We start from the raw sequence: 27,902 nt of genomic DNA on the forward strand, positions 1-27,902 counted from the left end.
AAAAGGATCTACTGAATCTGCCCAGCGCTGCGCTTTCTGCACGGTTAGGTAACGGAGTCTGTGCACTGCTTCAGTGCTGAAGCAGTAATCCATGACTGGCCACTCCCATGACAACGAGACAAACGCCTGAAGTCCAAACCTCATTAAGGTTTGTTTTTGGAAAGACTACTTCTGCGCTTTCAGGTCATTTCATTCCCAGTATGCTAATTCAAAAATAAATATCACATACGACAAATATGCAACACATTAGTGCTATGAGTAAGGTATCCGACATATATGAGCATACACTATACAAGATCTTTCTGAAAACATGTGTTAGGCACAAAAGACGACGACACAAGAACATTAAACATTACAATATATATTTTCTGAGAAAATTAGTAACTAATATTTATAAGTTGCGTTACATTCAGGTTTAAGCCCTTTCAAAGTGTTTTTTAAACAATTAAAACGACAAAAGAATGAAATTGAGAAAAAAGGAGAACACAAAACACCACCCACAAAAAAAGTAGGAATTATAAATTACATGAGTTGAGACTTCACAACTGAAAAAACGAAGAATTAACCTAAAATACAGTTCGGCCAGTTTATTTATCTTTTTGTTTTTGTATTTTTAACCTCAGGCTTTCCTTTCAGGCATCATTGAGCACAGTTTCAGATTCAGTTGAACATGTATTATGACCTCAAGCACAGATTGTCCTGAGAACCCCTGTTGTCCCGACGTGTGTGGTGAGCAGGTAGGCATCCTGTCCTTCTCAGGGGGGTTTCTATGACTCCTGTCACTCACACTTCTGACCCCGCCCCTGAAACAGGGCAGGTTTGGGAGAAAAAAACGCCAGTCTTTCTCAGTCCTGAAGAGGACGAGGCCGGTCGGCGATGAGGACACAGCACAGCGTCAAATCAACCACATGTAAAAATCTAACGCTGCACAAGCCGAAGAAAAGAACACCGTACAAAATTTACAAACAGTCAAGATTAAAACCGAACCTCTTCCACACACACAAAGAAAGGATAGGGGAGGTGAACAGTTTTGAAAACTGGAACTTCAGGGACAAACTGAATTCAAGCACAACTGAAAATACATGTGCTAATAAATCTTGTATATTGCCAAAGATGGACTCAAATCATCAAATTTTATTCACTGTAGTTAAGGGAACGGGCCAAAATATCCAAATTTAGGGGCTTCCAGCATGGACAACAATTTGTTCTGACTAAATTTTTCCAGACTTGGTGTAGAGTAAAACATTTCTTGACAATTCAGAAACGTTTTCTCAATGGTTCTCACTGTTTACTGCATAGACATGGTCCATATACACAAAAATCCTGCAAATGTTATGTAAGTCAAGCTAAAAGTAAAAAAACCTAAATGCAATTGCTTTTGAAATCTGACCCACAAAAATCTTTTTTCATTGTTTTCAAATGTCAGTTCTCACTTCAATAAACACACTAAAAGCAAAGAGGAAAAACTTAACAAAATCACATTTCCACATTAATTTGTGCTTATAGGCTATTTTTAACAGTCAAGCTAAACAGTTGCATATGCACGAGTCTGACACTGGATTTTCCAAACACACACACACACACACACACACACTCTGGCTTACCACGGAAACAATGCAACACAACTTTTTTGACATCTGAGCATAGACAGACCAGAGACTGACAAGTTCACATCAAGCCAGACAGACTCAGCACCAAACCTGAAAGTGTTAGTGAATTTAAAGTGATTCAAATGCAGTGAGTGGTGGGGTTGGGGTGGGTAGTAACGCTTCCCTTTTTGATACGCAGGACTCACTTCCTGTTGTAAGACAAGAATGTTGCCTCAGTTTAGAGGAACTTCCGTTATGCGCCACAGCATTCATAGTACACCACACACCATCTGCATACAAAAACACAATGTAGTTCACAAAGGTCCGCAGTGAGTAAAAACAAAGCAAAAAGTGACAACAGGACAATTATTCCTCCTTAAAAGAGCAGAGCACGCAGTTTCACTTTATCAGAAGAATGTTCATGTCTGCTCGTTATGAATAATGCAGGAAAATTATTTATTGCAAAAAAAAATGTTTGGTTGTTGTATGACATGTTAGGTCACTGTAGTACTGAGATGGTCACAAGACTTGAACCTGTATTCAACCAATACTTGTTCTTAGCGATGACTGACAAGCAAATGCAAGCATTATACTTCTTCACAATCTCATTTTGATGAGTTAATTTTAGTAATGGCTGAGCTTGCCAAACTGTGTTAGTGGAAAAAGATATTCTTGCTCTTAGCTGTTATTCCAAGTGAAACAATTTTGATAGAATCTCAGCCTTGTAATGGCAAAAATCCAAATTCTCAGCAATATATGATGCATCATTAGCAATAAGCTATAACTGGTAAACTGTGTGTAGCTTTAGACTTTGCTTCCAATGATCTTTGCTTGTAATTATCCTTTCTTTCTCAGGTTATTTTATGGAAGCCTCACTTCTATGTAAGATTTCATGACTGGCCACAAGTTTCATCAATGCCACTTCCTGCCACTTCTAAAGAATGAAGTATAAACCAAATTACAGAGGTCTGTAAAACACTGGTGGGATAACATGCCACAATTTCTCTTCCTCAGCTGAAACCTAGCTCCTAGCACACATTAAGGAAATGTTTTATTGCTAATTAGCCATTTTATGACATCTATAATCTGTAAGGCTGATTTTTCCCATAAGGAACTACCTGAACCTCCACAGACCACTAATCCCGTTTAACCAATCGATTAAGGGTCACTAACTCAATTAAGTGGCACAACTCCAAAAATATGGCTCTGCTGATTCCTTACTGGGAGAAGCCATTACACACGATCACCCAGAGGATGACATTGGCCCATACATGGTACAAGATTACACCAGAATTGTTCCTGCTCCAAAAAGTGTTTTTCCACATATTCCATGTTTTTTTTAAATGTTTTATCAAATCTAAAATTTCTATGCATCAAAATGTCCTTTGTAGAAAAATAAAGCTTTCTAACAGTTCATGTAATTACGTGTCTTAATGTATGGACACGTTTGACAACTCGGTCAATCATACAGATGTTTGGACCGCACGTACAGCACACATATTGCGGAACCTACAGATTGTACTCAACAGGACACTTCCAGTCGCAATGTGGTCCATGTGATTGGTTTTGTGTTGTTAAAAGTAAAACAGCATTTACTTTACTAACATTCTACACACATCCCACATAGTACAGTACTTCTAAGATGGGCTATAGACTTCTATCCTAAGGCACTGTGTGGGAATTAAGGCCTTTTTATTATTTATGGGAAAATACTGACTGCGTTCTACATTACATACACCTTAAACAACCTCACCATTTACAACTTCACCTCTCCAACTCAAGCCTCTGTTTGATTTGTCGCAAGCAATAATCGGGAAAAGAGACAGCAAACATCCACCAGCTGCAGTGTCACATCTTAGGACAATTTATCAGCCACTTTTTGCATATTCATTTAATGTGATTTGATTGGTCTTTGAGGGAATCCATTTGTTGCACGAAGAAGCATTTCATTTCAACAAAGACATGTAAAAAGGATTGGATATGAAAGCAGATACATATTTAGAGAAAAAAAACGCCCCGGAAGTTCACCTGAAAGCTTTACAGCAGAATAAAAAAATGTTTCCATCTGCAAAAAAAAAAAAAAAAAACCGGTGCCGGTAATCGTATCCCTGCAGAACTACCAGCACCGAGGCAGGCACGCGATTTACTTTAAGGTTCATCGGTAGAAAAATATACGGCTAGGAAAATAAGAGAAAGAATTTCATAAACGGACCGAGTTAAAAAAAAGAATCCCACTATAAAAGCAGCTCTGGTCAGAGCTGGAGATTAGCATGGAGGCAGCGGCTTTCAGTCAGGCTGCTGTAGTGAGGGAGAGCTGGGGGGGGGGGCGTCACACCCCCCGGGGAAGCTGGGATACGCACGGACCAACAGAGCCAGGGTGCTGTCTGTCAACAGACTCGACATCTCTGCTGGTTATTACCCGGGCATATTGCAAATTCATTACCGTGTGTAAATTCCACACGCTCGGCTTTGGAACACTAATGGAAGGACAGGTTTCTCTAAATGAAGATGTCGTCATACTGGAACGCCAACGCAGAAGGTAAGATCCGCCACGTTCGACCCCAAGCCAATTTCAAGCCCTGCTGGGTAAAAACAAAAACAACCGAAACAAAACGAAAGGCTCCTATGTTAATATTCCTATGGGGGAGGAGGCGGGGGAGGGGGAGCGGGCGGGGGAGCAACGAGCCCCCCTCAGTCACTGCTGTCGTCGTCGTCGTCGTCGTCCGACACGTTGTTGGCGGGGAACTTGGAGGGCGAGCGGCCGAAGGAGTCCGAGCGGGCGGAGAAGCCGCCGCCCAGCTGGCCGCCGGAGAGCTGCTCGTAGCAGAACTCGCACACGCGCACCGGCTTGGACGACTGGCTGGGCAGCAGGAACTTCTTATCCGAGCACGGCCCGCACACCACGAAGCCGCACTTGCGGCAGTGGTGCCGGCGGCTGACGGGTGTGAACTTGATCTTCTGGCAGCGCATGCAGACGGTGGCCTCCGAGTCGGGCACCCAGACGGCCGCGTGCTCGCTGCTGGGCGACTTGCCGCTCTTCTCCAGCAGGTCGGCTACGCACTTGTTGATGTGGTTCATCCACTCGGACTTCTCGGTGGCCGTGGCGGCGTAGACGGCGAAGGACTTGGTGGGCGTCTTGATGAGCCAGCCGTTGCGGAGGTCGCCCTCGTCCTCCACCGTGTCGATGGTGACGCTCTCCAGCGGGATGATGTGCTGCTTGTTGTACTTCTTCTTCTGGATGACGATGTTGCCGTACACCAGGATGTCGTTGAAGAGGAAGAACTGCCGCGCCTTGGGCTTCTTGCGGCACAGCTTGGTGAGGACGCCCTCGCCGATCAGCACCCGGCCGGGGATGGCCAGCGGCTGCCCCGCCGTGCCGAAGCAGCCCTCCACCACCGCGATGCGCTTGGAGTTGGCCTCGCTGTTGGCCAAGCGGTCCACCATCTTGCGCCTTCACCTGCAAGAGGGAGGGAGACAGCGCGATTCAGTCAAATCTGCCAGCGTAACCTTTACTGCCCCGAACGTAAACTGAGATTTCTGAAACGTCTGATTGGAAGAAAATCTGATCCGAGAGAGAAAAAGAAACCAAGCTGAAAAAAAAAAAAAAACAGGAAATAGCAGGGGAGGATAGAATTGCGTTTTGCTTTCCTTTTGAATCCTTGTCCGTAAGCGAACAAGCGACACGAAAAATAGCTTCGGTTTCACGCTGGGATGAAAACACTGAGACTGGAGCGAGAGTGACGGACAGGCCTGCTCGGGCACATTCTACCCTGTGTGCAATCATACGGTGACAATCGCCTATCCTCCACCTCTCTCTCAAAAATGTTTCAACGAAAAAAAGATTAAAACTGCTTAAGTCGCAACGAAATCCTACACGTAAATGCATAACAGTTGCATTCTCACACAAACCTTCACCAGCTGGTGTGACAAGGATAGATGTGGTTCAGCAGACTATTTTCAGGCTGGTTTAGCATATTCTAAACCAGTCTAAACCAGAATCAGTCTGTCTATTTTCTCCTGGTTTCACACTGGTTTCACACCGGTCAGGCACAACGGGGAATGGAACAGACAAACAGAACCTGTAAACAATGTGTGATTTTTTGCAGTCACTGTCGCCCTAGCCCTAGTGGTCCCTGTTTCCTTGCTGCCAACAGAATATTCCTTTTTACATAAGCCTGTTTATGCAGCATACCGTTTTTATTTTGCCGATTCCAGGAGTGTTATGCATGCATATTGTTCATTTTAGACCGTACAAGTGGAGTTCATAAAGCAAACGGCATAGTGCACTTAGGTAACAAAAATAACTCCCTATTTACAAACTCTTGAATACCAGCTATGTCAGCTCTCTAAATAATAAGGCGCTAGCACTGTCACCGAGTTGGAAATGAACAGCAACCCACAGAAGTGCTCACATCACACACGTTTTTAGTTCAGGGAAGGCACCTGTTGACTTCAGAGTGCAACAGACTGCGGGAGCCGGAAGCCATTTTCCCGTGAAAGCAAAACCCAAAGCACTTCACTGGCCCTAACGAGTGAGAAGTGCTTGATACTTGCTCGAGGCAGTGAATCAGCCCCACGCGACACACACCGGACGGGGTCGGTCACGATCGTGAAATGCGAAAGATTGCTTTGACGAAAGCTCGACACGGAGAACAGACGGCAGAGGCCAAAGCCCGTGAGAAAGAGAGTGCGCTTGCAGGTGGCTAGTCTCGCAAATCAAACGGTCACTCTGGGCAGAATTCCTCCCCACGGCGCGCTTCCTCATTTCAATCCGAGCGCCCAAAGAGCAGTTTCCTTTTCGATCACTTTGCAGCCTCGCAAAAGGAGGTCCGTGTCCCTCTGAGAGGAAGGAATACTCACCCGACAGCACATTCACCCAGGGGGTTGAGCACTGACGAAAAGTGCACAGAGAGAGGGGGTTGAGCACTGACGAAAAGTGCACAGAGAGAGGGGGTTGAGCACTGACGAAAAGTGCACAGAGAGAGGGGGTTGAGCACTGACGAAAAGTGCACAGAGAGAGGCAGTGAGAGAGAGAGAGACAGAAAGAGAGAAAGAGAGAAAGAGAGAGAGCGAGCGAGAGAGAGAGAGAGAGAGAGAGAGAGAGAGAGAGAGAGAGAGAGAGACACACTAATAACCCAGGTGAACACTTAGAAAATAAAAATGCATAACAGGGCTCTGTGTATGAAGCCTGGATTTGGCTGGAACTCATTAGTGCTGACACTTAACCTTCCCTTGCACTCTACGCCCACACCCTCTCGATCGGGGAGGGAGAAGACACGTGCCACACTCAACACTTTGTCGTGCAGACCTCGCAAGGAGACTAAACATTTTGTTAATTTTTTTCAACACAGTACAACATCACACAACTTATGAACTTGTAACACCAACACAATAACCCATAAAGCAAATGATATATAAATAAAAAAATTTTATGAATAAAAAACAGCCTTTTGTTAAAAAACTACACTGAAAAAATATTTTTGTTTCTTTTTAAAATGTAAGTAAATATAAATTAGGCTATATAAACAAACGAATAAATAAATATACAGCAAACTGAAACACATAAGAGAAATAAAGAGAGAAAAAATAAACAGGGCTACGGAGAAGTACCCTCAACATGGAATGAAAACTTTTAATTTTTTTCTGAGATCGGAATGCAAACAAAAATGTAACATCAACACATTTAACGGCAGCAATGAGTTGGCGGTGTATGATTCGTTTCATTTTTATGGCCCTGACGTTGAAATGGCTGTCGAGTTAGATAAATAGAGTACGTGATCGTAGCCCTAACTTCCGTGTCGTTTGTGGAATAGACGGCCGTGCAAAAGATTACAGCGTTTTCAATTCGTTCTACTACCAGGTTAAGCGCACGCATGCTTTGTACATGGCTTTGTACGTGGACGTCCGCCAGCAAACCGAACTCCAGGGACCAAACTAAAGCCACGAGACGGAGAGTAAAAAACACCTACGTTGCAAACACATCTTTGCATGCAGAGTTTGCATGTCACCTTCTTGGGGTCGTCCTTTACACGCTCGAAATGATCCCACACTTTGGATTATTTCTTGCACGACATAGTCTAATAACTTTTTAACGACAAGGCGCAGCTCCCGAATGGAGTTTGAGGGGTTTTTTTTCTGCGACTAACCGACCGATGAAAACTCGGTCGACTAAGGCTCTTCTCATCGACGGTTTGGTTGACTATTAGGGGGCAGCCCTAGCGATAACACTTACCACCGAAATGAAGACATTTTCTGGAAAGAAAAGCTTTTAAAAAGAACGGCTGGGAAAGCTACTTGACCTACTGAGGGTGGCCCTGAGAAGCGGGTTTAAAACGCGGGGTTTAAAGTGCATATAACCACAAACTTTCCCCAGGGTTTAATTTTCTCATACAACTCGCACTGAGAAGTTTCAATTTTTTGCACCAGAAAAAATTTGAGAGGAAAAAAAAAAAAACCTGTGCGTCCTACGTCATTTCTGAGGAAACCACTGCTGATCAAAGAACAGATACACAGGGAGGCAGGGCGTGCGAAGGAGCGACCGACACCTGAACCTTAAAGCGCTTAACAAAGGCCTTACAGCTCAGTCCTGGGTCACTGGGGCGTCTCAAAGCTCAAGACCAACGATGTTACCGTGTGGGTGTGTGGGGGAGGACGGTTGGGGGGGCGGGGAATTAAATGTCGCCTATTCCCCCTCCCTGCGAAAAGAAAGTGGCTTCAGAAGCTGGATGAGAGGGACCTTGGGTCCCATTTTACAATGTGATCGAGGTGAAAATGGGAAACAAAAAAAGCCAGCAAACCCTCTGGTTCTCCAGGACTACATGCCTAATACTTTTGGCCTGTACTGTATGCATGCATCTATAGTGAGGCTAAAATATTAATGCTACTCACTTTTCCTCATTTTTGCAAATAAACCGCAGGCATTCTTTGTGATAGTAAAGCCATATTCATTCAGCCCACAGCATAACTCCAAGCACTGTGTCTCCACAGGGATAAAAGCAATGAAAGAGAAACCAGCGGAATCCTTGATAACTCACTAACAAGGCTTTCTCCCCCCCGCTTCCTTCACCAACAGAGCTTTCAGCTAAAAGCACTGTGTCGGTTTCACAATTAATGGTCGAAGGTCTCGGGTTACTGAGTCTATCGCGCTGAGATTGAGGAAACCGTAGAGCCAGACGCCTCAACACAGGCGTGCTGGAATTAACAAGAAGAAGGAATGCAATGAGCAAGCAACAAACAGCCGGTTAAATTCGGTCGCGTTTCAGTTTTATACGCTCCCACACACACGGGTCCTGCCCTATTCCCATTAGCAGCACAAAACCCATCCCACGGCACTTCTACAGCGAGCGCTTCCTTTGCTGCGACAGCGCGCTCAGATTTTCCCAGATGAGTCACACTCCACTAGGTGTGTTCACTTCACACTCTCCCGCAGCGGCGGGACGCGCCCCTTCCCTAACCGCTAGCGGCTGATCGCGCATACGGGAGCGGGTCACGGAGCAGCAAGCCGTCCGGAGGGGAGCGGCCAGAGGATTCCTCCTTCCAGCAGAGGGCGCAGCGGCCCCTGGCGCACCGAGAATCGCCACAGCTCGCTCATTTTTCCGCACACTCTCTCTCTCTGTACTTCTTGGAAAGTAGGGAACTTTTGGCTGGCTCATGCTGCTTGCAATCCCAAATGGGTGTTGGCCGAGGACACTGGAACAGAGAGAGAGAGCGACGCTCCCTCTTTTTTCCCTCAGCTGAACGCCGGCCTCCTTTCCTTCACAACACCACGAAGCTCCCGCCTTCCAACTCCAAAAAACACATTTCGCAACGGAGCCGTCTCTAATCTGCTTCCGCGTCTCGAAACAGGAAACAGGCAGGCCTCCTGCTCCCTGCATGTGCCATGGAAAGATTACACCTCTCAACGCACCGTGCGCCACACGCAGGCAAACGACACCAGAGCGCGGGGTCTGGACAATGCTTTCCGCAACATTGTGCTGGTTCGGGCTGGCAGGTGTTGTCGGTGCTGCTGCCAAGCAGCAGGTGATCCTCGGTGTCCCACGGCAACAAGGCCACAGGTGCTTCTCACGGGGCGACCTGAGCCGATTAGGAGGTAGGCGGAATGGAATTTAACGTACTCCGCTTCAGCGTGTGGCTACATGACGCATTGGAACCCTGTCCAATCCCTCGCCCTGAACGAGGCTCTCCCATAAAGTGCTCACTGGAAGCTGATAATTACACAAATCATCTCATCTCTGTGACAGTAACAACACAGTCTGTGGTTTCTTAAGTTACAGACTAACTGAAAAGGAGCTCTGGCTCGTACCAGGGTTCCCACACGTGTGTATGCCAACAATTTCATACATTATTAAGCCCTTTCAAGGTGCCATTGCCCAAAATTCAAGGACCCATACGAACAGCACAATAAGCTATATCAGAACTGTTTGCAGACCACCAGTGAAGCAATTTGAAAAGCAATTTGATATCCCAGAATATGTATGCTACCCTAGAATGAGCCCCGTCAAGCCTAATCAAAGCACAACCACTTTCTACCATCAGTAAAATGTCATTTCTGTTCCCATCACGTTCATTTCCTCAGGCCCTATAAATTTTTTAATATAGGCCTGCATGGTCTCAGTAGAATGTGAACAGCTTTTCAAGAGTCAAAACTCTGTCAGGTTAAAAAAAACACTGCCACTGAGCACAAAAAAGTCCTTGATTTTATATTTCTAAACACGGGTGTTTTTAAGGAGCTCAGGAGGCCAGTCGTAAGGCACTTCTGAAGCCGAGTGCGATGCCGAGGTGACCAGGTGATGAGATGCACAGCGACACTGAGGTAGAGGGCCCAGCGCACGTCTGACAGGCGGCCGTCTCAAGGGCCTGCCAGCAGCTCGTGCGGCTAATTAAAGAGCACGCCCGTCCTCCGGCGGCCCCTGCACACCCAGCCCGCTTCCAGGCAGAGGCAGAATAAAGCGCCGCGAGCTTTAATCACCGCCAGTTCCTGTCTGCAAAGCATCCCTCGTTTCAGTTCTGCTTCTGGAGGGGCGCGCGTGCGTTTTAACGGGCCTCATTCTGGGAGGGTTCAAGTGTAAGCTCTGCTCCAGCCCCGGGCCGAGGGCGCTTTGTGAACAGGAAAGGAACTGCATGCAAATGACCGTCGAGCCGAGTTTAATGCGAGGAGCCTAAAAATACTGACGGCTTCGTCAGCTCATACGCTGCTGCAAAGCTTGTGGTAGACTGTGAAGCTGACAGCGTCCTGGGGGCCAGAGAGTACACGCGAGCTCCGCAGCACAAACAGCGCTGGTAATTACTTACTAGAAGGCATGTGACTGTGCAGCGGACTGTTAGTTGATTGACACAATCTGTGTATGTCTCTTTATGTACAAGTTAGGGCTGCCACTAATGACTATTTTTCTATCGATTAATCTATCGACTATTTTACCGATTGTCGATTAATCTAAACGATTAATGTTCCTCCAAAAAAATTGACCATTTCAAGTTACACGTGTGTTGTAATGTAAGAATGTCAACATGTCCACATTGTCCACAACATGTTCTGGATTTAGGCTAGCTCTTTTCTTGGAAACTTTTCACTACTAACTAACGCTTACATTACAGTGTGAAATATCCACATTATATAATACCACTAACCTATTTGAAGACACTCAATTTCAAAAATAACGTATATAACCAAAATATTTTGAGCAGTAATACTTACATAGCAATGATAACTGTATCTGTGTTCAGTAGACAGTAAATCAATGACAATTTTATCCGCTTCTGTTTTGCTCCAGAAAACGATGTCAAATAGGTTTATCAACAAACATATGGCTTAGCTATGCCCAGAAGTCCTCAATAATAACAGTATTTTCCAAGAAATTACAAAAAAACTGTTGGCAACATTTCTTTAGGTGCACCGTCTTTTTCTGCTACCACAGATTGAATGCGTAAGTGAATGCGATGATAAGAATATTTCCGGTTACGCTGACCTATAAAACCCTATTCCAAAAGCAAGATTAGACACGTTATACATCGTTAGAAAGATTATACTTTCACCTACTGAATAAATTAATTGTGAATCAAGCCAGACTGTACTAAAAAGGGCGACAACGCCATAAACAACACGTGGTATAACGCACAGCTATTTAAGAAGGTACCCAGGCATCACAAATGTGCATATATTTCACAAACGGATTGTCCAAGACAATACATGACCACTCAGTCTCAAAAGGGACATCTCTACGCGTAAAACCAATGGTAAGGTTGTATATTTATTCAATATTTAGTCCCAGATATTGACTGTAGAATGACATGGTAGATATAATTTTTTTAAACTTTGTCTCGTTTATTTCGTTATTCAGTGAGCAGCGTTTTCACTGCTGCATTGGCATATCTTAGGGTCTTTGGAAACTTTTACACTGAATCTCTTTCGCAACCGAGTCGGACTCTGTTGCAGCCGCCATGATTTAAAAAAAAAAAAAAAAAAACTGTTGCCTTGACTGGAGCCAAAAAACGACTGACGTCATGCACGCAGCAATTACGTAGTGATATTGAAGAAAAACATTTGTTATAATGAATTGAAGCGTTTTAAAAATCAAAAAGGTAAAATCATAAAAAAAAATATTTTTAAAAGTGATGCATCGGTTTAAAATATTGATGTCGACGCATTTTCAGCGTCGGCGTCATCGATTACGTCGACTAATCGCGGCAGCCCTAGTTAAATACAGTAAACTGTAAAAAAATATGGACAAAGCTACTGTGACGTCACCCACTGACTCTCCGTGGGTCTCTAAAACACGTTTTGAAGCTCAATTGCGGGCGCAGCCATGTTGTCGATTTGGATCCAAATCCATAGAGTTAAGCGGTTCTGTGATTTTTACAATGTGATTGACAGTCCGGTGCGGAAAAGCCCTGAACGAACGATTGCAGAACGAACTTGAGGCTAGCTGACCGTCTGCCGTTGTTTTAAAATATATTATCAAATGTTTACAGAGTTTAATTTCCATCTGTGACTGTACCGTGTCATGTAATCACGTTATATGTATGACATTAATAATACAATTATGTTGTTATCTTCAATGTTTCTCAGCAAAACGAATATGCTTAGCTAGCATATCAGCTTGCCAGTGAGCTAGGTAGGCTATCCGTGGTTAGCTCACGCATTAGCAATATGAACCACAGGGGAAGAACATAGACTACACTGATGGTCAATCAATCAGAGATGTGTAGGCTACTGGTGATTTGACTAGGCTAATTTTCATATAACTGTCTGGTAGACCTGCTGTTAACCGAGCAAGTTATCGTCGTAGGTTTTCGCCACAGTCAGTTAATGAGCCAGTAACTGCCCCTACTGCATCGCCGTTTGTGGTGTTCACCTGCTGGGTGACGCTAGCTGACCGATCGTTCGCAAGTCACTTTTTACCGAATAAAAATTAACACTGTCAGCGGTGATTAACAAATCTACCAAGTATTTTAATAACTGATCTGCAGGCGTGTAAATGTAGATCATCAAAACCAATGGAGAAAAGCCAATATACGCAAGGAGCCCCAAGGACCGATTCTGAGAACCACTGTCTTAAATGCTCGTCGGTCTCTTAAATGCTAAAAACATGTTCCTTTCTAAATGCCAGTCTTACGAAGATGGTTAATTTCGTTAAATTCTGTGTGTGTGATTTCGTCGTGTGTTGTATGTTATCCAGCAAATAAACCTTAAGACTCTTAATTTGCTTCGTGAAACTGAAAATTTTGCAGTGTTTATCCCAAAATCGGGATTATAGTAGCTTTGTCACATGCGTGAAGCATGGCCCAGGTAGACATTTACGGAATATACATGACTGACAAGCCATCAAACACGTTTGACAGATTGAATATTTGCCGGTTGGGGTTAGCTAGCTAGTCAAATGGCTTGGTAGCCGAAGTTGCGAACTGTTTTAGCATAGGCTACTGGACGACCAAATATAGCAAGCTGATTATGCTTTCTGCCAACTAATTATTTGGTTAAATAGGCTAAAGGAAACAGAACAAATGACTCGGCTACCGAAAAACTTCAGAGGAGGATTATTTTATGGTCGTCTAGTGCAGCTGTAAATAGCACACGCCATAATGAAATCACTACGAAATGGGATGCCTGCATTTTCTGACTTCGCACAGGTGGACCGTGGTCGGAGCCGCAATGTCAAGGCCAAGAGGCGACCACCTCCCACCCCAGTGACCATAGACCGTAGCCCCAACTGTAGCTTAGTCCTCTGCAGTAATCAAGAAGTGACGCAAACTGTACCTCATTGGTCCACAACAAATATTATAACAGTGCCCAAATGACACAATAAATCATGAAATCAACCCATGGACAGTCATAAGACGAATAAAATACACATATTGTGACTATTTGTTCTCATGAGAAAAAATTATTGACTTTGAATTTTGACTGCATTTGTACCATAGACTTACATGAAAACTGGATATGAATACACCTATACTGGAGCCAACCGTAGTGGCGCTAGTGAGCAACCCGGAACAACAAGACCAGGAAATGAGCTGGTTTTGGCCGCTTGGTTAAATACTTCTGCAGAGTGCACGTAAAAATGGGTCTGCCTCGGGGTTGTACGGCATGTGCTTCGGTCGCAGTCCACGTCTACGTTGATGTCGTGCACAGTCCCAAGAATTTAAAAACACGTAGTTGGCAACCAGTGCCCGTATATGGTTCACAGATGATGATTGGTTGACTGCTGATGTAAGGTCACTTTGGCAGACAGCTCTGGCTAAAGGTTGATTCACAAAACCGATAGCCAATGCTAAGTATGTGTAAAAAGCGCTTTTACCAGGCAAATGTCTTCGCTGTAACAAGTTATACCGAGCTAAGCGGTTTTGTGGTCATTTGTGTGGTATTTAGTAGGTTTTGAAATATGGATATAAGGTAGTTATATATTAGCTATACTGTATTATCTGTTTGCTAAGCTCAGTCTTGCATTATTCTGGCAAACTGGATACACAATACAGTCCTTAGGGGTGTAACTGTACTCATACACAACTGTTCATTATGTAACTTTCGGTTCGGCATGCTATGCAAACAGACCAGCGACACTCTGGCAATACGCGTACATTTTTTTTGGGCAAAAATGAAATTCAAATCCTTAAGTACCCCCAAATGACTCACTGTTAATGTACCTTATTTTGCTCATGAATAAATTATGGCCATTAATCAGTGTTTAGATTTTCCTAACAAATTAAAAGCGTTTTTATATTGAGTACATGGTTGGCACAGGTTTGTAGGCCATGCTCCTATGCGTTACAATAAAATAAAAAGGTTACATTTAATCCAACAAATCAATCGTCAAAGAAATTCATTTGTGAGTGGAGACGGTATTTACAGCAGGATTCAGTGAAATAATAATTATTTGAAAAAGGTCCACGTCAAATCTTTACTCATTTAAAAACAATACGGCAGATGCCTGAGAATATCCAATGAAACATGTTTATACAGGGTATGCGCATGATGTCACAGTAAGTGGAAGTCACTGCGGTTACACCCACTGAGTGGCAGAAAGACTACTCATTGGCAGCGTTAGCGTTCAGCTTGAATGCCGCGAAAACAAAAAAAAAACCTCTAAAATGGGAAAGAGCTGTTGTGCGATTGACTGTACAAATAGATTCAACAAGAAATCGGAGCTATCTTTTTACAGACTGCTGAAAGCTAAAGAAAAGAGAAGCAAATGGATCGCTGCAATTCGCAGAAACAACTGGAATCCAGGCACCGAAACGTGGATTTTCTATTATCATTTTGTGTCAGGTAAGTTGGATTTGTGGGTAAAATCATACCTTAAATTATGTACTGTATTGACTACTCATAAATTAAATATTTAGCATGCCACTCAGTCCAACTGAGAGTATTCCGGTGGAAAAGTGACGTCAGTGCATACCCTCAATAACCAAAATGTTTAAAAACAATGGGCCTCATTCACAAAGCTTTTCTTAAATTATTCTTACTTTTGTTCTTAAAAATGTTCCTACAAAAAACCAATGTGGGATTCATGACATAGGCCTTTGTTTTTGTCCGTATCCCAGGGGAATGAGATGATGAATGCTGACTGTTTGTAAATTTTATGAGTAATCATGAGCATGTGATTAGCAAAAGGAAACAGCCATGAACAAATACAGATAAGGAAAAAATGATGAATGCCGAAATGTTCGTGGAAACATTCTTGCACGCAGTTTACGGTCAAATGGGATTGTACACGTTTTGTGAATGACACCCAATAATTCTATACGGAATACTTGTGCAAATCAGTACCATACAGTGTGTTTAGAGGTAGGTTGTGGTGTATAGCCATGGGGGTTCCCCATTTTGGAGAATCCCCCCAAAACATGGTGACTTCTGAGGAGGATATTATTAAACTGAACATCAAATTTTGATTGTGTAAACATGTGTACTGTGTAAACAGTAAATAAGGAAACTACAATGAAATGACTACTTGCTCATTATTAAAGAATGAAATGCCTCATTTCTATAGAAATATTTAGATTTCAGACTGTGTCATGGTTTAAGGAACCAGACAAACCTGACCCTACCAACTTGTAAGACAAAGGCACTGAAGTGGTGCCAACACAAGCATTCACTCTTCATTGTGCATTATCATTAGATCATGAGATTATCGTTGATCGTAAAAACAGTATTGAAGCGCTTTCCCTGTACCTGCCGCAAAATGACAGTAAATCAGCTCTATGTGGGCTTAGCTGTAACGTGGATTTTCCCCGCTCAAAATAGGCCTTAGGTGGAGAATTTGCATGACAGCAACCGCAAAGAATCCGGCTTTACTGCCACCGTCAACATGACGCACTTCCTACATTCCTATACGTCTTCCTATATTTAGCGTCGTCTTCCTATATTTAGCTATATTTAGAATGTAAAGTTCTGGTCTTCAAAATAAAAAATTGCAAAAATGTTTCTATTTATTTATTCATTGTGATAGGCTATGTTTTGAAATGCATTTAATTTGCCACTCAAAGCTTAGGCTACAATATTAACCTTATAATTTACGAAATCCACACAAATGCCAGCTTAATGTATTTAAATTATTTTATACATTGCTTCCACCATCCTTTGTCCACTAGCTTTACACATAGCCTACCTTAAACAACAGAATTTTATATCTTAGTTCAATCTGCACATATAGGCAAAAAAGTGTAGGTTAATGATAATACAGTGGAATCCACTTATCTGCATAATGGATTATCGCATAATTCGGGTATTTGCATAGAATTCCCAAATCCCAAACCATTTCCCATTCATTCCATTGTAAAGAGATCGCACATTTGCACAAACAACCATTGCATCTTTCGCATCTTTACTTTCATTATGCCCAATTACATTGCGTAATTATCTATAAATAATTTAGCATGTAACGTTGCACATAAATTTGCACGTAAACTTGCACACAAGTCAAAAATAAATAAATTGAAATGCAGTATAATTCACAACCAAATTGTACCAATAAATGCACTGAGACCTTCTAATTATTTTATAGGTGTTTTGTGCGATTTCTCCTGGCTCCTACAGAAAAACTCTGTAGTCTGCAAGGTGAAAAGAAACACCTGGCGCCACCATATTTTGGAGGTGAACCGTGGATGTCTACACTCTCCCCAATCAGCAGTGGGGTTCAAACATGCACGTGGCTGTGGTTGCAGACGATTGGTCAAACTGGCTTGGGAATTGGACATGCCTAGCCCCCTGCAGGCTGCCAAACTTAGAGAAAAAAAGTGTCCATTATATTATATTACAAGCTCCTGGTCACACAGTACATGACCAGCAGGATCTCCTTTCATACCTCCATTGAAAATAAAAAAATTTTAAAATGCATTTTATTTTTGCTCAATTTTTTATGTTGTTCTATACAGTCCAGTTTGCACATATGACAATTTACAGAGCGTGATCTCGTGGACTTTTCGTTTCACAGTATAATTACAAAACTATTAGGTGATTGACTGATTAAAGGAACAGTTCACCCTAAAAGATCGATTAAAATTTACCTAATTTTGTTTGGATTGTCTGATGGATTGTGTTCTGCTTCTTTTCACCATGCTTTCGGGTGGTTTGTAATGTTTTCTTACTGGCAGGAGAATCCCCCATGGCTGATAGACTCCTGTTGACATAATTCTGTGTCCATCCAACACAATCACTCCTCATTAAAGGTTCCTTATTACATTCTTCAGGCACGTCTTAATGGGATGTGTTTTTAGCTGTGCTTCTGGAAGCCTTTTGCAACAAGAGACAAACAATTTCTGCCAAATAACAATTGGGATTGAGGAGTATTTTAGACTAAATTCTCCGATATGTCTCAAACCTCAAGTTACCTTTTTTGCGTTTACTGAATGGATCGGAGCAAATAAATCTTTGCTTCAGCCCAGACATCTCTAAGCTCTCAAAGCTGCCACGGGGATTCCCCTGTCAGTGAGACAAAAATACACACCTCCTTAAAAGTGTGATGAAAAGAAGTTGAAAGCAGTCAATCAGAAAATCAAAATAAAACTTTATAAACTTTTATCAAAATTCTATCATTAACTTTTAAGTTGAACTGTTCCTCTAACCATTCAATTACCCCTTGTAATAGTCTGGTAATAGTAGTGTAATACAAAAAGTATAAGAGATCCCAATCTGGGAATTGGCGTGTGTATACATCAGACTATACAGAACTACATATGAAAAATTGAGCAAAATTAAATAAGTGGTTTTGAGACCGATAATTCATTTAAATTATTATTTAATGCAAATAATTATATCAAAGTATTCAAACATGAGCCATGATGTAGGGCAAATCTTCGTGATTACAATGAGACCAAGACTTTACTGCTTGTCAAACTGTAGGACTCAAAAGAACTCCGAAGGTAGAGTGAAAATTAACATTCCCTAAATTTATTAATGACAGTTTGCCTTTTTTTCCTCAAAAGCATACCAATGGTCATTATTCCAAGGTTACATTATGGGTGTCAAATATCAGAAAGATTGAAAAGGAGCAATTATGGAATCTGAAATTATCCAAGTACAAGATAGCAGTCTAATATTTGTAATCATAAAGGATACTTAAAGGTTCTGGGGCCACTTTCTAGAAATTCAATCCTCAAGCATTGACGTAATACCTTGTGAAGATTAGTTATAACTTGAATGGTGATGAAATGACTGACAATTGCAATGTTATTTAAATGGTTCAGATGTCTGACATACCTTACAGAAAAAGTTCATCTGGGCCAGTCACATCAAAGCAGCCCTGAATGACAACATAAGCCCTTCTGCTGGCACCTGGGTTATCAAGCATTTGGTCACAGTAATTAGGAGCATTGATGTCACCAAAGCTCATCGGATAAAAATAAACCATGCTTTCTGTAAAATATAAAAATGGCAACACACCCAGAAGCAGATAACAAAATCCTCGCTAGACTGTAAAATATTTTTCAAGTGTTTAAACCAAGTGTGTTTATACATTTCCTGTCTAGTTCAAAAACCTACGCACCAGTTCAGATTCACAGGAAGAGATCTAACTAGATTTGCACATGAGATATAAAAAGAAGAGATGGGCTTCGACACGCTTTCAGATTCACCTTACATAAGTAACCATCCTGTGTATTTTCACACCGGTTATAAAAAGAGCTGAAATAAATGTATGCCACCCATTCGTTTTTAGCAAACGATATCAGTTGGTCCAGCAAAAAGGCCAGAGGCTGCTATTCAGACATTATGCACCATCAGGAATCCAGACAAGTATGCCAGTGCAGTGTCACTTCCACACTTTCACAAAATTTCTGTCAAAGTGACTTCAAAACATAAACACGTCATAACATAGGCTATATGTTTGTAATCAACACTAATGCTACCACAATAGGGGGACTATGTATAAAAGGGGCTGTAATTCCTCCATGGGTCACTTGATATGGATGCAAAGACCCTTAAAATAAAGCTGACACTGCACTTTATCTGCATTTAGCTTGACATTAACTTTTTGGCTGACAAGTCACTAGTGGCTAGTGCTTTTCTAAAGTCATTTTAACAAATAAATAAATATATATACATATTCAGAACTGGAGAATCTGAATCACTCTCCACTGGAGTGGAGTGTCACTACAGCCGCGTTTCCACCAAAAGTACCCGGAACTTTTAGTCCCAGGAACTACGTTTCAAGGAACTAAAAGGTTCCTTCAGCCCACTGTTGTCTGCGTTTCCACCGCGGTCTAAAGTCCCGCGAAGATTAGGCAAATTAGCCCACTGACGTATGAAAAAGCGACGTTGTCGTCGGTCCATCTGTTCTATGATTTCTTCTGTAACCCCATACTACCACCGAAGTAGCCTACGTTATTTTCTAATAACCGGGACAGCCCGGAGGGGTTTATTCCACTTATATAGGCCTACAACAGGTTACCAACAATGATTATATATGGTTACTTTTGTATTTATTGATTTTTATCGATTTAATCACCTGGAATTGAAATATTCTTCTGCAGCCGTTTGGGCATATTTTACCGTTGTCAAGCAAAACTGTCGTTGGTAGTTGAACTTGGACCGTTTTTATGCAGGCCAATAATCAGATTGTAACTGTTTTATATATCCTCTCAAACACATTCATTAGGCTATGTTTTATGCGAACATTCGCTTTCATGTCTTGACATCCGAAGCGACAGAATGCATTCACATTTCCAATATAACCGGCAACAACAGCAGAAAACATGCACACGTTGTAAACAATTTGCTGTTTGATTACTTTCTCATCGTCAATTCCATATAAGCTAATCGCAAAATGACAAGAATAGAACGAAAACTCGGACTTGTGTGAAAATTAAAATTATAGTGGTACAGCCACCGTTTGCTTTCCTTCGAAGTTACTGCTAGCCCAGCAGCGAAGTGTGCCCTCCAGATGCGAACCATGCACCATAAATTAGTCCATAGTCATCCTGGTCTTTTTGTGGAATTGAAGAATGGCAGAGTAAAATTACGGCAATCTGAAAAAGCTAAAGGGACGATTACTAGAATTAACCTGTTATTTTACCCTGACAAAAAGTGCGGAAGGTGATTTCCAGTTTGCTTTTACTGTATCACCAATGTGAATTATGCAGAACTACCGCATACCTCACATAACTGTATCAAACGTTTTGAGTCAATTACAACGGGCTAACAAAGAAAATCCGGAAGAAAATATTCAGCAACTGAATAAATCCGTTTGAATGTTTTGGTACGTAATATGCTGTCCCAGCACGAATGCTTAGCATTTTATAAAACGAATACTAAAGCAAGAAAAGAACAGAAGAGCACACGTTATAATTCCAAGACGTTGGCAGGCTATAACCAAAACTAGGCTACTGCGCCGCATAACATACAAGTTTGATTTGAAGTTATTATGAAAATAAATTGGTTTGCGGCTGTATATTTTTAAACATGGCGGTTGAAAATAAACACAAAAATGCTGCGAGTACTCGACCAATCAGAAATGTTCAGCGCTGCAAGCTCCACCCAAAAGGTTCCTGTACTTTCGGAAAGTACTACCCCCCGAGCAGGAACTTTTTGGGGGGTAAAATAAAGCCCCCGGAACTAAATTTAGACCCTAGTTCCTGCGGTGGAAACGCACTGGGTTCCTCAAAAGGTTCCTAGTTCCGGGGTAAAGTTCCTGCGGTGGAAACGCGGCTTAGATGAACAATTTGCCACAAGCCAGAAAGAGTACAAATATACACCATTTGTATGCAGCACCGTGTTTGGCTGTTGTTCAAATTCAGCCAAGTTTGCCATCTCCCCCATGGCAAAAGTGAGAGGGCAAAGTAGAGGGCCAATAGGCTGAGCGCACTGTGTGCACCCACCGTTCATGGGTGTTGTAGTATCACCACAAACTGACTTAACCATTTCAGATTCCTTTTGTAAACCACAATATAGGCTATATTTTTTCACAGAATAATGCTACCGCAAGTTCACCTGCCAAAGTGGCTAGTAAGATGGTAAATGGTAAATGGACTGCATTTATATAGCGCTTTTATCCAAAGCGCTTTACAATTGATGCCTCTCATTCGCCAGAGCAGTTAGGAGTTAGGTGTCTTGCTCAAGGACACTTCGACATGCCCAGAGGGGGGTTTGAACCGGCAACCCTCCGACTGCCAGACAATCGGTCTTACCTCCTGAGCTATGTCGCAAGAGTTACAGATGAGTTACACACCACTGCAAAATTCTTCCTGCATTTGGCAGTTGTTAATACCATGCGCTGCCCATACTCATCGTTTCATTTTAAAATTCAACTTGTGCTGGCGTACAGCACCAAATGCCGCACAGTACAACCTCACTTTGGTACACAGCATGTACAACCAGTTAAGCAAATGCACCTACCCACTGACATGTGGTGACGTCTGTGGCTGGGTAGGCACTGGCTATTAAGAAACCCAGATTTACTTTTAATGAAAATCAATAATAACAGGACCATTTTGGAATAAAATCTCTCATCAAATAAATACCTTATTTATACAATACCAAGCTCTGAAGGATGCATAACTTTAGTAGTACATTGTTGTGACTCGAATTCTGACAATTCAGTATAAATGATAATGATAATTGTGTTAACTAACTACTACTCTGATAAAGGAAATTATTTGTTGGTGTGTGCAGTAAATACCAAAGCCATTTTAAAAAGTAGTGAACTAGGCCTTCATTGAAGCTACTTCATGAAAAACATGAATTAGGTCACCTATAGGCCATATGCAAGATGTTGGCAAACGCTACTGTTTTTACGCTCAGACCCTCTTTAAATAACATAGAAATGAAATTCATATGTTAACAGTTGAGTTCAGGGGAGTAATGTTCCAGATGAATTCTCGTGAATTGGCACTGTTCAGTTTTAATTAAAAATGACCAAGTTAGCTAACCAGACATCTCACACTTGCTCGTTCATGATTTCAAGAATCCGTCAAAGCCACAAACTCATACTCAGTATCTGCCTAAAACCTAAAATGGTCCATTCCTTTGCCAAAGCTGCACTGAGAATCACACTTCCCAAATGATAGTTTATTAAAATGTTAACAAAAGGTGCTTTGCATTAGTAAATAACTTGGCAGCCAATTAACTTCAGCTCACGAAGAGGCTCACACTTATACTGACTTTAGTTAAGGTTCTGGTATAGAAGTGGGAGGCTCTCAGCTGCAGTAGGCCAAGTATTCCTAGGAGGATGGATGTCGGCCCAATGTCAGCTAAGGGAAATCTTTTTAGACGCCCGGAGTCATAAAAAAGTGCACAAATGTCATATGTATTCCTCTGTGTATTCTGCTCATCTGGTAGCCTTAGACTGACCTGAGCTCCTAGTCTGGTGGCCAGAGGAGACATGACCTAGTCGTCTTTGCCATCATTCGTTTCTCTCTGTCCTATGACTAATTGTGCAGACAGGCGCAACCACTTCAAGGCCAGACGAGGAAATCGGCAGAAAGTTGTGTCTGAAGATCACAGAGGTGAGAAGTAATTGGTGGATACATTTTATGGCCGTGCCCAACGTGTGGGGATTCTGACTGTCGCCAATAAAAAATGAATGTATCAGACAGGTCTCTTGGACTGTGTGTCAGTTATTGAACCGGCCGCTGTAGTCCCATACTTTAGGTTCCTGAGTCTGTTCCTGCGGTGTTGGTCACCGCATCTAATTTTTTATTTTTTGTAATCCGATCCACTGATTTTCGCTCAGCCCACGCACCACTACTCTGTTTTGGTCCCGGCCCAAATCTCGCCAGTGTGATGTACTGCAGTCTGACGTCTATGCAGCCGCCTGATGCTTACCACATGGTTTTTCAATATTTTGAACACATTTACGGAAAAAGGTATTGAAGAGCTCTGCCTTTTGACATGCGTAGTATTGCAGCATGCGCCAATTAACTGGAGATTTGACTGCTTTTACAATAATCATACAGACATGCAGCATTCGCTGTTTTAGCCAGCATCCTTAATCTTTCATTTAAAACAAAACTGTGAGAGTGGCTATGAAACATAAAATAAACTACAAATAAATAAACACACAATTTTTTAAAATGTTAAAAGTGTAATTCCTTCCGTTTCCATTTCCCAGGGCAGGCAGTGCCTACCTTTCCTACCCTGACCACATGCATCTAATGAACAGCATGGGCACAGGAGGAGTACAAGGAGCATGCAGAAGCAGTATGAGATTCTACAGAGACTGGGCATTTTACCAAACTAAACTCATTTTACCAAAACCAGGTGATTATGGGGATTACTGCTGCCAACGTGGAGCCCTTTCCCTATGTGGAAAATTGGATTAACTGGTGCACACAGACGGTAGGCCAATTCATATCTAGGGAAACACTGCATTGCCTAGTGGTTCACAAAATGGGATTAATCTAAACTAGGAGTCAGATGGATTGAAATAAAGCAGGTATCATGCTGTTTTTATACAATGCAACTAATACTTGAAGGCAAGGGTGTCAAATGCAAATCCTGGAAGGTCGCAGTGTGTGCAGTATATTGGTTTCCTTTCAATCAGCAGCCAATTAAGACCTTGAGTGTATATTTGCTAACCAATGATCAACAACTTAAATTAATAACTTGTGCTGGAACACTATGAAAACAAGCAGATACTCTGGCCCTCGAGAGCTGGATGTGACTCCAGCCAAAACAAAGTTTAAAGGACTGTGAAGATCTGTGCCGTGGACACTGGGGCCATGTGAGGGAGGATCAGAAGTCAGTTTCCCTATGGTTGAGGATCAGTGGTCATACTGGTCCTATGGTAGAGGATCAGATGTTATAGTTTCCCTTTGCAGCAGCAGAGATGTCATTTTGCTGACTGTAATTTGAGTCTTTGCTTCACAAGAAGCCCTGATCCTCATGAATATATATATCACCAATTAGCATAAGAGAAAATTAGGTGAAAGTGATTTTCACCTAAATTATGGAATATTTTATGAATCAAAGCACATAGAAAAAGCATGTCTATCTTCTGTCTACAAATTCTCTCCAATTTACATTAAAGAAATTAAGTACTAACAGAGCTGATTTTATAGCCCCATTCTCTCTGGTCAGTTTAACTCTTCACATTGCCCTTTGGAGGTTATTTCAGATATTTCTATTATTGCCATATCTCCCTAATAGACTATCCATGGTTAAACTGTCCCTGTGGCAGAGAATCAGCACACATACTGTCCCTGTCCTGGGGGATCAGCAGTCATATTGTAACCAGTCATGGAGGATCAGCAATCACACTATACCAGTGGTGGAGAAAAGTGTTGACACTGCCCCTGTGGCAGAGGATCAGAAGTCTTACTGCCCATCTGGTGGTGTATCAGAAGTCATACTCCACTTGGCCACCCACTCACACGCCAATTTAACACAAACCTTGAACTCTGATCCATTTACAGGAACTAACCCAGCAATGTGAAGGTCACAGCAGCACCCCTGCCACGGCCTATTGTTGGCATTTCCTCTCAGCTGATACTTCAGTCAAGACTATACCTAATAAATCAAGACATTTCAAGAGAAAGAAGAGACTAAGGGAAAGAAGCTAAAAGACAAGCTTGGATAACTGCAGCAATCTGCATCAAGTTTAATTTCACAGCAGAAAATAAAAAGCAGGCTACAGACAGCTATTAACTTGGGGTGGGACCGTGTACCTGAGTAAATGAGTACCGGACATGTAATCGAAAATTTTTTTAAAAATTTTGTATAATGAAAATTACAAACGGCAACCAATAAGCCTATACAAAAATAAATACATTAAAAAATGACAGTCACACTGTGTGTCTGTGTGTGGCACCTAGGCTTTTATGTATATTTACCCATGAGTCCCCTGCCTATATTAAGACTTCATAGTTTCTATTTATCACGTCTCCCTGCCTTGGATCATGAAGGAATCAACCTACTGTGAAGCAGTAAAGTCGCCGACATCCTACAATTCACTTTATTATCACATTTTTATCTTACATAGAGCTGTAAGATAAAAATGCAATCCGGGTCTTCACTCTAGGTGTGCCTTTAACCGGGGTTGTGAGAGATGTGCCAAATGGGGCGAGACAAAGGCAAGAGAAGGGAATGCAGGCTGGGGAAGACATCTGCTCCTCAAATTCAGCCGCACCAAAAATCTGTGCATTCAATCCAAGACCACCAGAGTGCAGTGGGCCATAGGAAAACACAGCGCCCTGAAAACGTATTCTCCCCCTCCCTTATTTCCTCTGTTGCTGCATATTTGTCACACTTGGTTTCAGATCTGCAGACAAAAAGTTATATTATACAAAGGGAAACAAAATACATTTTTTTAAATATCTTTTTTTAAATGTTACTCAATCAACCAATTACCCAAATTTGCTAAACTACTACTGGGAGATACGAGTGTTTGATAACTTTTTTCATAAAATAAATGAAATAATTTTAAACATTTGTCGTGTGTCTACTCAGCATTAATAGAGGGAATCGGGAAGGAGGCAAATACTTTTTCACGGCACAGCAGATCCAACTTTTTCCTTAAGTTAGAGTAAGGTTTGTTCCTGAAAAAAAATCTCCAGGAAATAAGCACACAAATGAAAGCTCAACTCCAAAAGTGAAAAGCCTTTTTACGAGGTGAAAGAAATATTGCACATTTTCAAAAAACATAAGAGGAAGGCAGCCTTCTCCAAGAAAAGTGCAGTAAACACGTCTGAAGGATTCGAAAATTCACACATGCTAAAATTTTACACCACACTGCATGAGGAAGAAAATATATATTGAAAAAATAACAAACATTACAAACAAAAGTAATTACTGACGGCCAGTAATGCCACTTATCACCACTGGAAGAAAGCCTCCCCTTCAGCGCTAACTTGCTCCAAATAAACCGCACAATCCAAATCTTTAAAATAGCCTACTACTGGCAAAATTCCAAGAACAACCTAATTGTGCGCAGGCAGGAAATAAATATCAGAGTTCATTCATTCCATATCAATTTAGGAACATGGGCTCAAGGGATTAAATGTGTTGGATTACCACATTTTGACTGCAGCAGTTTCCTAAAAACACCTGACACAGGCTACTTAATTTGGGGCCAATCTATTCACTGGACCACCTGTTTGCCCTACTTTGTCCCCACCCCAGTTGGTCCTGCTTGTACAACTGGCTACTCTCCCCAATCTTTATGTAGAATAAGGCATAAAACCAAATAAAATCTTGGAATGAAACTACATTCTAAAATTCTAAATTTAAAATCAGAAAAAATGTAAATTGCAAAATTGTTCCTTTTTACAGAGCTGTACTGCTACTTTGTTTACAGGAGCCATGAACTAACGGGAAAAACAGAAATCATATGAACTTTACTGGCAAACCAGAATGTCTGACAATAAAAAACTCCAACAAATTACATTTAACAGATAACCCTGAAAAGATGTTTTGTCAAGACTGGTGTTCAATTAGCAGCTCAGACACTACTATAAATACAAGCCCCGCTAGAATGACAGGAAGCAAATTCAGTAGACTGCAGAACCAGGAGCGAGAAACAGGGGTATAATGCCTTCCATCACCTCAAATGATAAGATAGGCAATTCATTTTCTGCAAAACTTCATTTTAAAAGGTGGCAGGATGGTAGGAACAGTGGTCGTGCACCAGTCAATGGGATGCTGCGTCTTCAGACTGCAGAACATTTCAAAATCTGCGTTGTCCACCAATTCACTTGCGTTCTGGAAAAAAGTAACTATTCTTGCCATAATATGCCAACTCAAAATAATGTTACACATAAATGTATGTCGCACATAATTTTATTATGACACTCGTAATAGAAGCAGGATGAAATAAGCTACAATATTTCAGCGTTCTGATCAAAATTAATTTTTGTCACAGGCTCATAATAAAAAAACCCTAGGAGCGATTCATATATTATTTACTCGTTGCGCAAGCTACAGTGACGTAGGCAGAAATAAATGTTTGGGCAGGCCTGTGAAAAAGTGGGTAGACCGACTGGGTAGGTTTTTTAGGAATACGTTTTCCACGCACGCTATGCCCCGCTCCAGCGCTCCTTGGAGCTAATGCTATGATACTACTGTATTCCTAAAGGCGATGCAGTCATCGTCCTAACTACTCCAACTCTACCACCTTATGGTGGTACAAAGACACAGTGAGGTAAATACGTTTTCCTTTTTAAAATAAAATATTACAGCAAAAATAAGTAGGCCTATGCAACAAGAACAGCACGGGCTTCACATAAACCCGAATCACCAATGCAACACCTCTCCCTATAAAGCATGCGTCTGCTCACGACAGGCACAACTTATTTGCGCTAATTAAGAGGACATGACTGATATCAAAATGGATGGCTAAGATGTACACACCAAAGTCAAGATAAAAACAAGACCTGCAAACGTGAAAACCT

The 27,902-nt window shown here is 41.9% G+C and overlaps 1 protein-coding gene across 2 annotated transcripts in view; it reads right to left on the reverse strand.

Annotated features, from left to right (window-relative positions):
• Window positions 1-345: 345 nt before the first annotated feature.
• plekhf2 (pleckstrin homology domain containing, family F (with FYVE domain) member 2) overlaps window positions 346-27,902 on the reverse strand; it is a 31,615-nt gene continuing 4,058 nt past the window's right edge. For both annotated transcript variants that reach the window (XM_035435253.1, XM_035435261.1), the window contains exon 2: window positions 346-5,046. In XM_035435253.1, the coding sequence (XP_035291144.1) occupies window positions 4,281-5,033 (753 nt within the window). In that variant the 5' untranslated portion in view covers window positions 5,034-5,046 and the 3' untranslated portion in view covers window positions 346-4,280. The remainder of the gene's footprint in view (window positions 5,047-27,902) is intronic.

Source organism: Anguilla anguilla, chromosome 1, assembly GCF_013347855.1.
Source record: "Anguilla anguilla isolate fAngAng1 chromosome 1, fAngAng1.pri, whole genome shotgun sequence".
NCBI classification, from domain to species: Eukaryota; Metazoa; Chordata; class Actinopteri; order Anguilliformes; family Anguillidae; genus Anguilla; species Anguilla anguilla.